We start from the raw sequence: 15,613 nt of genomic DNA on the forward strand, positions 1-15,613 counted from the left end.
TGTGTTCCAACTATAGGGGGATCACACTCCTCAGCCTCCCTGGTAAGGTCTATTCAGGGGTACTGGAGAGGAGGGTCCGCCGGATAGTCGAACCTCGGATTCAGGAGGAGCAATGTGGTTTTCGTCCTGGCCGTGGAACAGTGGACCAGCTCTACACCCTCCGCAGGGTCTTCGAGGGTGCATGGGAGTTTGCCCAACCAGTCCACATGTGTTTTGTGGACTTGGAGAAGGCATTCGACCTTGTCCCTCGGGGGGTCCTGTGGGGGGTCCTCCGAGAGTATGGGGTGTCGGGCCCGCTGATACGGGCTGTCCGCTCCCTGTACGATCGGTGCCAGAGTTTGGTCCGAATTGCTGGCAGTAAGTCGAACTCATTTCCGGTGAGGGTTGGCCTCCGCCAGGGCTGCCCTTTGTCACCGATTCTGTTCATAATTTTTATGGACAGAATTTCTAGGTGCAGTCATGGTGTTGAGGGGATCCGGTTTGGTGACCTCAGGATCGCGTCTCTGCTTTTTGCAGATGATGTGGTCCTGTTGGCTTCATCGGCCCGTGACCTCTAACTATCACTGGATCGGTTCGCCGCCGCATGTGAAGCGGCTGGGATGAGAATCAGCACCTCCAAATCCGAGGCCATGGTTCTCGACCGGAAAAAGGTGGAGTGCCTTCTCCGGGTAAAGGAGGAGATCCTGCCCCAAGTGGAGGAGTTTAAGTACCTCGGGGTCTTGTTCACGAGTGAGGGAAGAATGGAGTGGGAGATCGACAGGCGGATCGGTGCGGCGTCCACAGTAATGCGGACTCTGCACCGGTCCGTTGTGGTGAAGAGATTTACCGGTCGATCTTCGTTCCTACCCTCACCTATGGTCATGAGCTTTGGGTAATGACCGAAAGAACAAGATCACGGGTACAAGCGGCTGAAATGAGCTTCCTCCGTAGGGTGGCTGGGCTCTCCCTTAGAGATAGGGTGAGAAGCTCTGCCATCCGGGAGGAGCTCGGAGTAGAGTCGCTGCTCCTCCGCGTTGAGAGGAGCCAGATGGGGTGGCTTGGGCATCTAGTCAGGATGCCCCCTGGACGCCTCCCTGGTGAGGTGTTCAGGGCATGTCCCTCCGGTAGGAGACCCCCGGGGAGACCCAGGACACGTTGGAGAGACTATGTCTCTCGGCTGGCCTGGGAACGCCTGGGGATCCCTCCGGATGAGCTGGAGGAGGTAGCTGGGGAGAGGGAAGTCTGGGCTTCTCTCCTTAGGCTGCTGCCCCCGCGACCCGACCCGGATAAGCGGTAGAGAATGGAGAATGGATGGATGGCCCTGGGATTCTGGAAAGCGCTTAGAAACAATTTTGATTGTAAAAGATGCTAAATAAATATTGATTGACTGAGTGAGTGAGTGAGTGAGTGAGTGAGTGAGTGAGTGAGTGAGTGAGTGAGTGAGTGATTGATTGATTGATTGATTGATTGATTGATTGATTGAAACAGCCACTAACCTGTCCTCGACCCGGAGGAGCAGGGAAAAACCCTCTCGTTCACCAGAGTGAACTCCAACACATGGCGCCTGAGCTGGGGAGCTATAAGTAAGCCTAAACCAGTCTGCTGTCGCTCACCCTGGGCAACTCCGGAGTAGCCGAGGGTCCAGCTACTCTCAAGAAGATGGATTCCAGAACCCATGCTATGCATGGAGGTGACCCCAGCAATCTCTAGCCAGTACTTCTTAGCCTCTTACACAAGCTCAGGCTCCTTCCCCCATCAGGGTGACATTCTATGTCCCAATAGTCAGAGGCTCGATCTGAGGATTGGATCGTTGAGGAACCCAGCCACAACTGTCACCCAAACTACATTACACTGGCCAAATATGTGTTTTCGCAATTGCAAACGTCATCTCGAATTTACATTAGCCACCAGCGCAGCTAATATTAGCAATGCTACACCAATGGCCATGCTGTTAACTTACATCGAAAATAGAAAATGTAACTTACTGTGTTGTAAAAGTGGCCAAGGGACCGTGTTGTGACTAATGGAAGCTTATAATGCTTTTTTTCATCAACCAAGTGACAATTCAGGAATACAAGTTTGTGTATTGAGATCCTGCCGAGGCTTTTCTGGCTCCTGGCTCAAGTGTGTGTTTCTGCTTTTCTCTGTCAAGTCCTGTTGACCCTTGACCTCTCCAGCTTATGACGGTAGAAGCCCTTCACCAGACCCATGTCCAAGATGTGACGCCTAAGGACCTGTGACCGCTTCTCGGGACCATACCCCTCTGAGTCGACCAGGGACTGTAGTCCCCGTCGCTAGATGTAAAAAAAATATTGGACAGGGTATGCTGGACCGCCATTGTTCACATGCGGGGGGGGGGGGGGCGAGATGAGGTCCGACTCCGACTATGACTTCAACAAACACACAAGAAAGGTTGGATGCAGCTTGATGGAAGACGGCACCTTGAGGTCCACAGCAGAGGGGTTCATAATATGGTCTTTGGTGGTTGGCCTGCTGTCACAGAATTTTAGCCGTTTGGAGAAGTAAACGATGAATCTAAGTTCCTGCGTAGGAGATGGTTTATTCCAGTCAGTCGGTCAGGATACATACACGGAAGCAGGCAGAGAGATCTCTGCCTAAGCGTACACAGTTCTGATCTTATATAGCCGAAGGCCCGCCTCTGAGGCGCGGACTTCACAGCATGTGCGCGCTTGCATGCACAGCATGCGTTTGGTGCCTTCACAGCATATGTTGAATGACTGAGAATGTCCCCCCTCAGTCATTTGATGCAGGTCTGCTTTGAACCTCAGGGCGCCTTTGTTTCCTGTAAATGCATGAGGTGCCAAATGGACTCATTTGCTCTCCCAGTCTCCACCACCCCCATCCTAAATTTCTATTTCAACCCTTCATTTTGCACTAAATTTACATTTCACACTCAAATTCTGTTTCACAGCTTTTGCGATTGACGGAAGTAGCAAAAAAGGGCAGCACAAACCTGTCTTCAAATGGTTCGGCATGGATGGTACTGCCACGTCCTCGTCCTGAACCTTGAAGGCCATAAAGGGGACATTGTGGTATAAGCTGACTCAAGGGAATTGTTGGCATATTCCTCCAATGGCAGGAATGAGCTCCAGGAGGTGGGATGACGGGACAAGGCACATCACAAGGTACTGTCCAAGGATGGCTGGCCCTCTCAGTATGGCCATTCGACTGAGGTTGGTATTCCAAGGAGAGGTTCACCATAGACCCTAATGCATTACAGAAAGTCTTCCAGACCTGAGATGTAAACTGTGGACCTTAATCAGACAAGACATCCCTTGGGAGTCCATAGAGGCAAAACACATCCTTGACTAGGAGGTCCCCAGTCTCAGCAGCAGAGGGAAGCTTAGGGAAAGGGATGAAATAAAACAGCTTTGAGAACCAGTACACTACAGTCATGATGGTGGTGTGTCCGGCAGCTGGGGAAGCCTAGTATCGAAACTTATAATGATGTGTGACCAGGGGCATCTTTGAATGTAGAGCAGATTGTGGAGTCCAGCAGGTGGTTAGTTAGATAACTCCCTGGGCACATACAGGGCAAGCAGCGATGAAAGATTTAGTGTCTTGTGACATTGAAGGCCACCAGAATTGTTGCTGGAGGAAACAGGGGGTCCGGACGTGGCCTGGGTGACAGCTGAGCTTGGATGAATGATCCCATTGCAGCACATCGGAACAGATAGACTCAGGGATGAATAGCCAGTTGTGTGAGCTGCCCGTGGGACTGGAATGAGATTGCTGCACCTCCCGTGCTCTCCTATACCAACCAGGTAGTTGCACTCACAATGCATGAGGAAGACAAGATGGGACTGGGCACTGAACCAGAGGGATCAGGAGAGAACTGGAGGGACAAGGCATCTGGGTAGGCATTCTGAGATTCAGGCCAGTAGGTCAGGGTGAACTGGAAGCATTCAGGAAAATAGCCCAGTGTGCTTGCCGGGAATTAAGCTGCTTGCCACTCCGAAGGGAGCCGAGGTTTTTGTGGCCAGTCCACACCACAAATAGGTGAGCCAATCCCTCCAGCCAGTGCCTCCACCCCTACATGGCCAGGACCACTGTAAGGAATTCCCGATTACCCACTTCATGACTCCTCTCGGCTGGGGTCAATCGATGACTGAAGAAAGCTCAGGGAGTTTTTGGTCCTTGGGATATTGCAATGTGCCAACATCAACGTCAGTGCCAAAGCCAACATCTGAAGTGTCAACCTCACCACAAATTGACAACTGGAGAATGAGAGATGGGTAAACAACATCCCCTCATGGAAGCACAGAATACCACAACCCCAAACATGCAAACACCAGGATCGTGACACTCCCAATGTTTCTCAACTGCCCCAGGGTGACATCCCTAGCACGCCAAATAGACAGACCAGGTCTTATGGACACACTCCAGTCACCATTGCTGCTCCAAGTTTTAGGGATGTTTTTCATTTTTTGAAGAGTACTTTATTGCATTTTTTATTATTGCATTATTATTATTGCATTTAATTATCTTCAAATGTTCTAATCATTATTGACACGATTTAATCTATTGCATAGTTATATTATTAAAAAAGGTAAATTATTATTTTTTGCTAATTGCATCCAGGAATCATGGCAGTTGTAGAATTATTAGCCACCCTGAAAACTTTAGTACATAGCCGTATAAACCTAATGTTTCACAAAACAATTTTCAATATTTAAGTGTATCATTTGTATATGAAGAGCTGGCGTATCTGTCATTTAGCAGCTTCTCTCTGCTTGGAGCAATCTGAATAATTCATGTTGTTGGCATCTGATGAAGCTTTGCCTCCTCATCTCATTTTTGCATGAATATAAACAAACCTTTGCCTGCTTGTTTTTGTTTGAATTACACTGATTTTGCTGTTAGGATAAGATTATTTTACCCACCTCATTATCTAAACGCAAAGCAGAAATGCAGCAGTTTTCTGGGCTACTTTCAGGAAAATTGGCCGTTTCAAAAGACAGAACCGTTTGTGCACAATTAGCTATTTTATTTGTAAATGGAATGTAAAGGGGCAGATTAGTGGGGTGATTAATGGAGTGATTAAATAGGCCATATCTTTAACCCACCAAAGTGGTCTGTGCTGAAAACGTGCAGATATCAGGCGATACATCATCACCGCCTCTGAACATTGAGGAACATGACATCGAAAGAAGCTACAGACCACAAACACCATTACTGGAGAACGAAGGAACAACAAGGGATGAACAGAAAAGACAAGAAGTCTTTGATAGATAGGACTAGAAGTGGTTTAATCAACTTAAAGCTCTTTACGGTACCAACTGATGAGCAATGGGAGGCAAAGCCTCGACTCACAGTCAAAGTTGTGTGTGTCCTTTTAGTCATGTGTGTAATTCCAGTTGTGTGTGTTTTTCCCACAATAATCATCACACAATAAATAATCATCACACAATAAATCCTTGACCACAGTCAAGAACTCATCACACAATAAATCCTTGACCACAGTCAAGGATTTATTGTGTGATGAGTTCTGGGGTTTGTGTTCAGACCTTGACAATAAAGGAGACAATAGTTCTAAAGCAATGTTCATCAGAGATGAGGAACACCTTGAGAGGGTTGACCACCTTGGTCTGGAGACCCTGCCCACATCAAACAGGTACCATGGTGTCATGGGACACCAACATGGCCGTACCGTGTCAAGTTGAATGTGTAGAGCCGATACTGTGTGCTGGACCTTACATGCATTAAAAGGCTAACATAAGGTGTAGTTGATGGATTAAGGACTATGAACAACAGACAGAAGAACCATTTTTAGATAAGGACTCATTTCTGGTTGCATAAATTCTTAAAATCCCACCTAAACCACAGTGCCCCTGGTGGCGACAGGAAATGGCCACTTCTCACTCTGACCAAGGGTCACAAGGGAGGTGGGGCTGAAGGATTAGGAGGACACTGCATGCAGCTTTATTTTTATATCATGTGGACTTGATACAAAGTTGAGACTCGCAGAGATTCAATCACAACACTAAAAAGGGGCTGGAACCAGAGTATTGTGTCACACTTGTTGTTAATCTGACCGTAATGGATTTGTGGCTAACAGAAGACATGTCCTCCGTGGTGGATTCTATGTTTTTTGCCAGCACAGACGTGAGTTAGCTCTGATACTGACAGTTTTTCATGACTTCTCATGATTTCGACAGCTAGTCTTTTCACTGTAGAGGTGTCACGTTGTCTAACACATGCAGGTGCGCCCATGGAAAAATACTGGCCGAAGAGAGCCAGTCCATCAGCGCAGGTGATCTTTGGAGCGAATGATTTATTGCGCATGGACACTGACAAGATATTGATTTGTTGAGTTATCCTGTAAGTAGATGTTTAGAAGAGAAAAAAGAGGGATGAAGAAGAAAATTCAGTGTGAAAAAGTAGAAAGTGAGGATGACGTGGTGCTGCACTCCTGCACCAGCTCCTTCTGCCTTCATTGCTTAGGTGCTCTCTTTATTGTATAGAAAAGCTGTTGTTTTGACAGCAGAGAACAGTGGGCCAGATTCACGAAGCGTTCTTACGAACAAATTTGTTCTTAAGTCCCACTTACGAACAGTTGACGAAGATTGTGGCATTCACCAATTTCTTCTTATCCTGGATTTATGCGTAGGTAAGAACAAATCCTACGAACACTCAGGTGTACTCTTGCGCAAATTTCAGTGCCGACATGTTGGCATGGTTGTGTTTTCTTCTCTTGTGCAGTTCAATAAAATTCAATATTACAATGATAATTCTGTCATATTTATTTATTTATTTGTTTATTTCCTATTTTTGGTGATTTACGGAGAATTTTAAAATTCCGTAAATGTGCCAATGACTTAACATTAATCAACCAAATTGGAAACCATGCCAAAACTGTCTTTTTATTTGATTTTATCTTGATTTATTTTATTAGGGGATCGAGGGTATGCCCTAGCTCCCTGGTTGTTGACACCACTGACCAACCCTCAGACTCCACAGGAGTTTTATTCAATCAGATGCATGCGCGCAGTCGCTCCACCATTGAACGCACCATCGGCATGTTAAAGGGGTGCTGGATGTGTTTGGACACAGAGCCACAACCCCGTGAGGATGTGTGTCCTGACGCAATGATGGGGCCAGACTGCAGGCACGCGGTTCACGTTCGAGCGCGATTAATTGCCCGTTTGTGAATAAAATGCATTATTGTCAAAATCCGAGCACAGGTTTTACACGTTTATTTTTTTTTACATTCTTATTTTTTTACATTCTCGTTGATTTCTTTAAGCGTGTTGGCTATAGTCATCAGGGTTGAGGCAATTTTATCAAGCGTGTTAGCCATCCTTTCTTGATTGTTCAACACGGCGTCAGAAATCAGGCGTGGAGAGGCAAGCTTTGGGCATTTCGCTTTGGGCATTTGGCTGCTTTTTGCTCTGTCTACAGGGTCCTGCTGCAGTTCCTTTTATGGGCATTAGTGGGCGGTGACTTATGCTAATCGTATGTTAATTAGACTCACCTGGCACGCGCTTTCAACTTACGAACAGATGGCATTCATCAATCTAAGAACACAGCTGCGAACAATTCTGGGGCTTACGAACGCGTTGATGAATCCGACGTAGGGTTTTCTTAAGAAACTTCTTAAACACAACTTAAGAAAGAATCTAAGAAGATTCTTAAGAACATATTGGTGAATCTGGCCCAGTGTTCTTGCACGTAGGCATTCAGGATTTACCTCAAATGGGTGTATACGTCCATGCGTGCGTGGATGTTAAGGAACATACTTGAGAGGAGCTGGGAATCAGAGTAGATTATCACAACACAATTGGATAGAAGTCTGGTGTTCAGGTTGGCTGGGTTAGGGTTAGGCTGTGCTCCCGGAGGGGCGTAGAGAGCCAGTCTATCAGCAGGTGATCTCTGGTTTAATCCGCCCATCTTGATGTCATTCTTCTCTTTCCTACTTTTGCATCCTAAGTTTGAACAGGAAGGTCCGAGATCTTAGACTCTATATCAGCCAATATAAAAAGCGCTACGGTAAGATACAGTTCATCAACCGCAGCAACGCACCGGGGTGAGGACGCCTACTGCGCCCCTGGATGAGATAAACGGTCAAGTGGTTCCCTGGGGGCTGGAAGCAACGCTGACCTGGACACCACCCTCATGGTGTCCAGCATATTTACCTTCAGTTTTGGTTCCACTCCAAAATGTCATGTTGTTACCAGACTTTTCTTCTTTTAACCTTATTGTGAATAAAATCCGCAAACTTTGAACCTTGCAATGTTAATTTCAAAATACAATTTTCATCAAATGAAACATGCATATATATATATTGTTGGATTGCAATACCTCTTGTGTGTAGCTGCTAATCCGCGTGTTCTTTAAATGAAGACTTCAAGAAGAATAATGCCAATTTCAAAATGTATTTAACAAGAGAACCAATTCAAGATACAAATATTACAGAGCTCCGGGCCAGTTCATAACCCTACAATAACAGAGTCCATTGCCAGGGCATGAAGTCTGACAACCTAACTATCCCTTGGCCCAGTCTTTTATAGAAACACAAATGCAAATTATCAATGCTCACACAGTCCAATCCAGTCCTTCTGCTTGGATGATCTCGTCCTCTTCTTCCAGTCCCATTTGATGTTGGTACAGTCCTTCTTCTCCATTGTCTTCCCAGGTGGCCAAATCAAAGTTCACATTCTTCATGCAAATCAGCTTATCATCACCACAATGCTGTCCCTTTTTACGACGTATGTTTAACACCTCCAGCCTGATTGTCTCCTGAGATTACAATGGTCTAAACAACAATCCTGTCAAAGGAATATCTCTGATCTTTATTACATTTGCTAAACATTCTACCATACCTAACTTCTAAAGTACTTCTAAGAGAAGACAGGAACATATGGTAGAACACATAGTAACAAGATAAAGACAATTCTCTTCAATATATATATAAAAAAAAAAAAAAACTCTTCCTCACCCTCCTGGGTGGTGCATCCTTCCTTCAGACTTGGGTCCTCTACCAGAGGCCTGGGAGTCTGAGGGTTCTGCACAGGATCTTAGCTGTTCCTAGGACTGCGCTCTTCTGGACAGAGATCTCTGGTGTGGTTCCTGGTATCTGTTGGAGCCATCTACTCAGGTTGGGTGTTACTGCCCCTAGTGTCCCGATCACCACTGGGACCACTGTTGCCTTCATGCCCCACATTCTCTCCATCTCCTCCTTCAGCCCCTGGTACTCCTTATGTTGCTATCACTCGGGATTGCTACATATCACCACCACTGTCTTGCTTGCTAATGAGAGGTTCCACATTAACAACGAACCTGTACCAACAGTTTTGGAGAAGCCTATTAAAAGTCTTGGCCGCTGGTACAGTGCAGAACTCAAAGACTCAAAGCAGGTGGAGCAACTCAAGCAGGACACCATCAGTGGCCTCAGGCAGATCAACAGTACTGCTCTCCCTGGAAAAGTGAAACTGTGGTGCTTTCAGTTTGGGCTGCTACCTCGGGTCATGTGGCCAATTTCCATCTACGAGGTCACTTTATCTCATGCCAACCGGCTGGAGAGACTGGTGAATGCGCAGGTGAGGAAGTGGCTCGGACTGCCAAGATGTCTTAGCAGCATAGGCTTGTACGGCAGTGGAGTCCTCTCCCTCCCAATCTCGAGCCTGGTGGAGGGGTATAAATGTGCCAAAGCAAGACTGGAAATGACTCTTACTGAATCCCGGGATCCCTTTGTCAGAGGTGCTGCTCCAACCCTAGCAATGGGAAGGAAATGGAAGCCATCGGCAGCGGTCGCAGAGGCAAAAACCAGCCTGAGGCACCGGGATATAGTAGGGCATGTCCAGCATGGCAGGAACGGCCTTGGCATAGTAGCAACAACACCAACATGGCAAAAAGCGACCCCAGCCGAACGGCGGAATATGGTAGTGGAGGAGGTACGCCATCAGGAGGAAGCAGCTAGGTGCGCCGAAGCAATCTCTCAAGCACAGCGAGGCTGCTGGATGAAGTGGGAGGGTGTTGAGAGGAGGAGAATTACATGGAGCGAGTTGTGGAGCATGGAGTCTAGCAGGCTTAGTTTCACCATTAGAGCTGTATACGATGTCCTTCCCTCTCCAACCAACTTACATCTCTGGTATGGAGAAGAACCAGCCTGTCCACAGTGTGCAGCGCCTGCAAGCCTCAAGCACATCTTGGTGGGTTGTAAGATCAGCCTGACTCAAGGAAGGTACACCTGGCGCCACAATCAAGTATTGAAGTGCTTGGCGGCTGAACTTGAGAAGAGGAGTAGGTTATCCAGTTGTTCAGCTGTAAATGTCCCCAGCTCAAACCAGCACATTCCGGACTCTTGCAAGTCCACATTCTGGAGCCTAAATGTAGCTGGCTGCTGGTCTGCACCAGCTCCAAAGTCTCCCCTCGTGTGCAGCATCGTATCCATAACTATGATAGGAAGGTGCACAGTTAATGAGCTCTTCTTATATTTTTGTATTTTTTCTTTAGATGACGTGTCAAGAGGAAATCTGGCGTCTTTGTTGGTCCAGCCCATTTCTGCCTACCTGGCAAAGACGTTACTGTCCTCTCCAGCTTCAGGACGCGGAGGCCCCTGCATCCCTCTAGCCATGCCTTCCAATGCAGGTAATTCCACAAAGTAGCCAAGTCATTGATGGCTTAACACATCAAAACTGCATGCTTCTACAACACGTAGAAGTCGATATTCAACCGTCAACAGTAGCTTTGGTGGCCTGATGGAGCGGAAAACTGAGAAAGAGTTGGATGAAGTCACCTAGAAGCACATTGTTGGGTGTTCTTCATGGATGTGGCTTCATGATTTAGCTGAGGAAACAGCTTTGCAGCTGTGCTTCAGTTGCTTCTACGGTGCAGATCAGCTTTACTCCTGAGTGAGATGAAGGCGTGCGCTCATGTTTCATGTACTAGCACCATAAATCTGCTCCTATTTTCATCAGCATAGAAGAATGAAAAACAGGCTTTTTCTAATGTTTATTTTGGAACAAAATGATCACAAATGGTCAAATGATAACTTCCTTTGCCAATGTTCCATTTTAATGGAGTCACTTGTAATCTGCATGTAAATATATGTCAGTAAAGTCTTGAAAAGCAGCCACTTGCAGATATGTCCAGCATTTTTCAAATAAATCCACCAAACTTGATGAGGAAAAGTGTAGATGGGCTTGTTTGGTACTATATTATCTGAAAATGAGAAACATTCTGGGTGCTGTGGAAAACTCCTAGCTAAAACACTGACCTGCTGCCACATGTTGGCAAGTTCCTGTTCTGGAAAGCAATGTTCAGGGTTCCAGGGGCCCACTCTGAATGACATAATGGTTTTTGCTTTACTTTTTTAATACTTTTGAACTTATAATATTTCACCCATGTTCCACATCCAGATCACCATCAAAATGAAATCAACTCCAACCAGCATGGAGACCATTAGCTCTTGTTCCTGGGGAAAATGCTCACAGAAGCCTGAGCTAGCGTTCCTGCTGTGGGTCAGTGATGCGTGCAGAATGCAATTCTTTTCCCAGTATTTCACTCCCAACACAGCGCAGTCAACAAAGATTAGTATTCAGAGGAGGTTCACCACTCTAACCTTTCTTTTATTGCATTCCTTTTATTGTGGTTGTGTGGTGTTCCTGCTCGTTATTGTACGCTCTTTAATTACTTGAACTTTTTTATTGGAGTACCATTTTGATTGCCTTGAATTGTGACTGGGGCTGTGGGTCCACTTCATGGTCAGGTCATTAGAAATGAGACACAGTTGTTAATTAACCTGTGGTGAATGAGGTGAGAGGAGAGATGCAGGGACAGGATCGTATTGCAGGAGTTAATGAGACCTCCCTTCACAGGGAAGGAGAAAGAAAAGATAGGTGAAAGAGAAGAAAGATGTTCTTATGATATGTGGGTCCACACTCTTCTTTGAAGGTAAAGCAAGGCACTAAAACAAGAGGGAATTGTGGCCTGATATTACCAACTGTCAGGGGAACAAAATGAACGTCACACACTGGTGGACAAATGAGTGGAGGAGCAGAGGAGGCAGTGCTGCACCGTCATCACCTCTCTGAGCACCAGACGCATCCTGGAAATGAAAGGAAGAGCGGCTTTAGGAAGAAAAGATATTTAATAGTAGAGTTTAATTTCCTTTGCTGGTGCCCAAGATAACACCAAGATAAGAGGGCAGCAGTGGGATTTTCCCCTTATTCCAGATGCATATAAATATTTAAAGCAGGCTTGAAAATGGAGGTGAAGAGAATGAGCTTTATGCTAAACGACAAGCTCAACCAAACTTCAGCGAGACCGTACAGGTCATTTCAGGTGGTGGTCCTTTCTGTACCGGTCCCTTGACCTCAAGGCATTCATGTACCTACACTATTTAGCAACTCTGTAGAATGGAGATCTTCCTTAAAATGATCTGTTAAGTTTAATGTCAGTTAAGGACTCCTGAATCTCTTTTCCTGTTCTTGTTTTAGTGGGGAAGCACCTTCAAACAATATCAGCCTCAGTTTAGTACTGATCAATCATCAAACATGACACACGTCCAGCACACACAATCACACAGCTGACAAAGCCAGAGTGTCACGATACAGCGGTCCAGAAACGGCCTCGTCTGCATTTATTGCATTGACACTGGACATATCAAGTCAAGGCTGCAGTCTGTACAGGTGTTCTCTAGCTAGATGTTCCTCACAGAACACTAGTTCAAACTGAGGAGCTTAGCTGGTTGCTCTAGAACATCTTGTATGTTTCATTTATTAGATTTAACTGGAGATCCAAGACATTTCCAAGCCCATCATGACAATAATTGTATTTATGCTATTTAGCTTTTTTTGTTTGAAGACAAGTCATCTACAAACCCTGAGGAGAGTCAACATGGACCAAATCAGAAAATTATTCTAAGATGTAAACACTAGTAACTACTGTCACCAGTCTGTCACGGTGCCCCCTTCAGCCTCCTCACTCTAACCTTCCCAACATTTGGCCAGCTTTTCTTTACCGGCTTTAGTATTTTTTGTTTGCCATTGTTTGACCTCTTTTGTATGCTGTACAGATTACAGAGAGAGCGAGACCGAGTTGTAGTACAAGTACAATCAAGCAGTGGGTGTAAATCAATCAATCTTTATTTATATAGTGTCTGTTACAATCAAAAAAAATTCTAGGTGCTTTACAGAATCCCAGGGCCTAACCCCCAACAAGCAACAGTGGCAAGGAAAAACTCCCCTTTAACAGGAAGAAACCTTGAGCAGGACTGGGCTCATGTAGGGGGACCCTCCTGCTGATGGCTGGCTGGGTAGAGAGAGAAGAGAAGGGGGAGGACAGGTAGAACAGAGACTATGCAGAGATCATAGAAATACATTAATTATATTAATTATAATAAACTGCCGGTAGAGTTGAGTGAGTCAGCGGGGTCGGAGGTTAGGTCAGCATACAACTATGAAGGTGGCAATACCTGTAGATAAATACAGAGAGGGGGAAGCAGAGAAACTACACTGACCTACTCGGAGAGGAGAGGAGAGGAGAGGAGAGGAGAGGAGAGGAGAGGAGAGGAGAGGAGAGGAGAGGAGAGGAGAGGAGAGGAGAGGAGAGGAAGCCATGACCAAGTGGGGTGACAGAGGCCTGTCAGGTGATCATGTTTCTGGAATTTTCTAATTTGTCTGTTTAGGATAGTAACTGGAACTACAGAATTAGTGACAATAAGCTTTTTCAAAGAGGAAGGTTTTAATTCTAATCTTAAAAGTAGAGATGGAGTCAGCCTTCCGTACCTAGACAGGGAGCTGGTTCCACAGCAGGGGGCCTGGTAGCTAAATGCTAGGCCTTCCATTCTACCTAGTGTGCAAATTAGCCATGTGCGTCTCATTCCTTTGTGTTAAATTGCCTGTGCTCACTCACATCTGATTGAGCTGTCAGATCAGGACAGCTTCTCAACAGCCTCTCACATACCACAATGACATTTGGTAATTTACAAATCAAAACACATTAGAAACGTAACTCAGAGCGCCTTAACTCCAGAGAAGAGCAGTGTAACAATCTTACTGGTGCAGGGAACATACACTGGGAGAAACACATGGAAATCAATGTAGCACATAAAAATGGATTTCAGAGTAATAGAAGAGTGATGAATCAGCTTTTATACAGAGGGGGAGGGACAGAGACACTGAGGCGTGCCGATGACCGGAGAGAGTCGCATGCAGCTAATTCTGATTGTTCTGCCACAAATCCTCCTCTACATTCTCCATGTGATGTGATAACTTCTAGTGTCACTTACCCCTCTGGAGAGGAAGATACACTAAGAGAACCATGAATACTTGAAACACAAGAGGAACTGGGACCACTGGAGAGGCGATGAAGCACTGAGGTAGTGGGGGCACTAGCATTCACTGGGTTATTCAGACCATTATAGAAACAGGGGAGTAGAAATCTGATTAGTTGAAACGCTGTTTCCATCTAACACATCTAAACTCTGTTGTGAGCTGCTCTGAGGGTCAAGGCTCTGAGTACAAACAAGGAAGGCCATCTCAGATGGGAATGCAGATGGGAGGCTGGGCAATGCTGATTCCTGCATCCATTTCAGGATCTAGCAGCGTAAACAGCTATAGTCTTACTCAATTGGCTCCAACCAAGGGGGTTGTTTTCCCAGAACAAATCCACTGCTGCACTATCCATTGATTGGGATAATTTTAGGTCAGCTAATGCGCCTATAGCTCAACTAGTTAGTGGGAAGCAACACAGCATCAGACGAGTGGTGCATTTCCAGAGTGGTCCGGGTGGTCGGACACCACCTGGGAGCTCTCTTCCAACTCCCCATACAGCAAGGACCCCAGGTGGTTTGGGTACTCGGCACATTGCCATGGAGTAAACTGATGAACGTTTACTTCAGCAGTGTATGTCCGAAATGAGAGGAACCGTTGCTGTAAAACCACAACACTTGCCCAGACCAGCATAGAATGGCTTGGGATTGCAGACCTGAGTGCCCTGGAGCGGAGCAGTGCCAGCCCCACTGTTGGCAGATGCTGGCTTAGGAAGAGCCGTACCGGTCCACCTCAAGACCTGCTGAGTGGGTTCAGAAACTGCCTGTGCCATTGAAGAACTGATATCCACCAAAGCTCTTATCAGAGAGCACGCTGTGTGTCTGCTGGATCCATTTCTTTTACCAGTTTGTTCTGTTAGGCCAAGGGCAAACAAGCAAAGATTGACTCCCTAAATGCAGACACAGGAGATTAAATCAGGGTCTTTGAACAATTTACTGATTTTACAAAAAGAGTGGCAATCTGCAGCTACAAACAAGCATAACAAAGGACAGGGTCAGCACAGGATGAAACACAAACAGTACTGGGCTGGACTGGGCTTGGACAGGACAGGACAGGATTGGATGGGACGGGATGGGTGGCTCTGGCAGCACTGCAGATGACAGAGAGTCATCATGAGTCAAACCAATGATGGAGCCAAGCTGATACCACTTAATTTTCTCCACAAACTGAGGGAGAACATGGGAAGAACCAGCTGGCAGGCAATAGGCTGATGAGAAGAAGCTGTGCAGGTAAGGTGATGGCAGAAAGCAGGTGATGTGGAGATACAAACAAGACACATGAGGGGGTAGGACAGGCACCAAGAAGGAGCCCTAAAATTAAGGGCATGCAAGCAAACA

The 15,613-nt window shown here is 46.2% G+C and overlaps 1 protein-coding gene across 1 annotated transcript in view; it reads left to right on the top strand.

Annotated features, from left to right (window-relative positions):
• The window catches only part of naaladl2 (N-acetylated alpha-linked acidic dipeptidase like 2), a 214,963-nt gene that overhangs the window by 87,529 nt on the left and 111,821 nt on the right, over positions 1-15,613 (top strand). Inside the window, exon 7 of the mRNA XM_029828002.1 lies at positions 10,456-10,590. Within this exon, the coding sequence (XP_029683862.1) occupies positions 10,456-10,590 (135 nt within the window). The remainder of the gene's footprint in view (positions 1-10,455; positions 10,591-15,613) is intronic.

Source organism: Takifugu rubripes, chromosome 20, assembly GCF_901000725.2.
Source record: "Takifugu rubripes chromosome 20, fTakRub1.2, whole genome shotgun sequence".
Taxonomy (NCBI): Eukaryota; Metazoa; Chordata; class Actinopteri; order Tetraodontiformes; family Tetraodontidae; genus Takifugu; species Takifugu rubripes.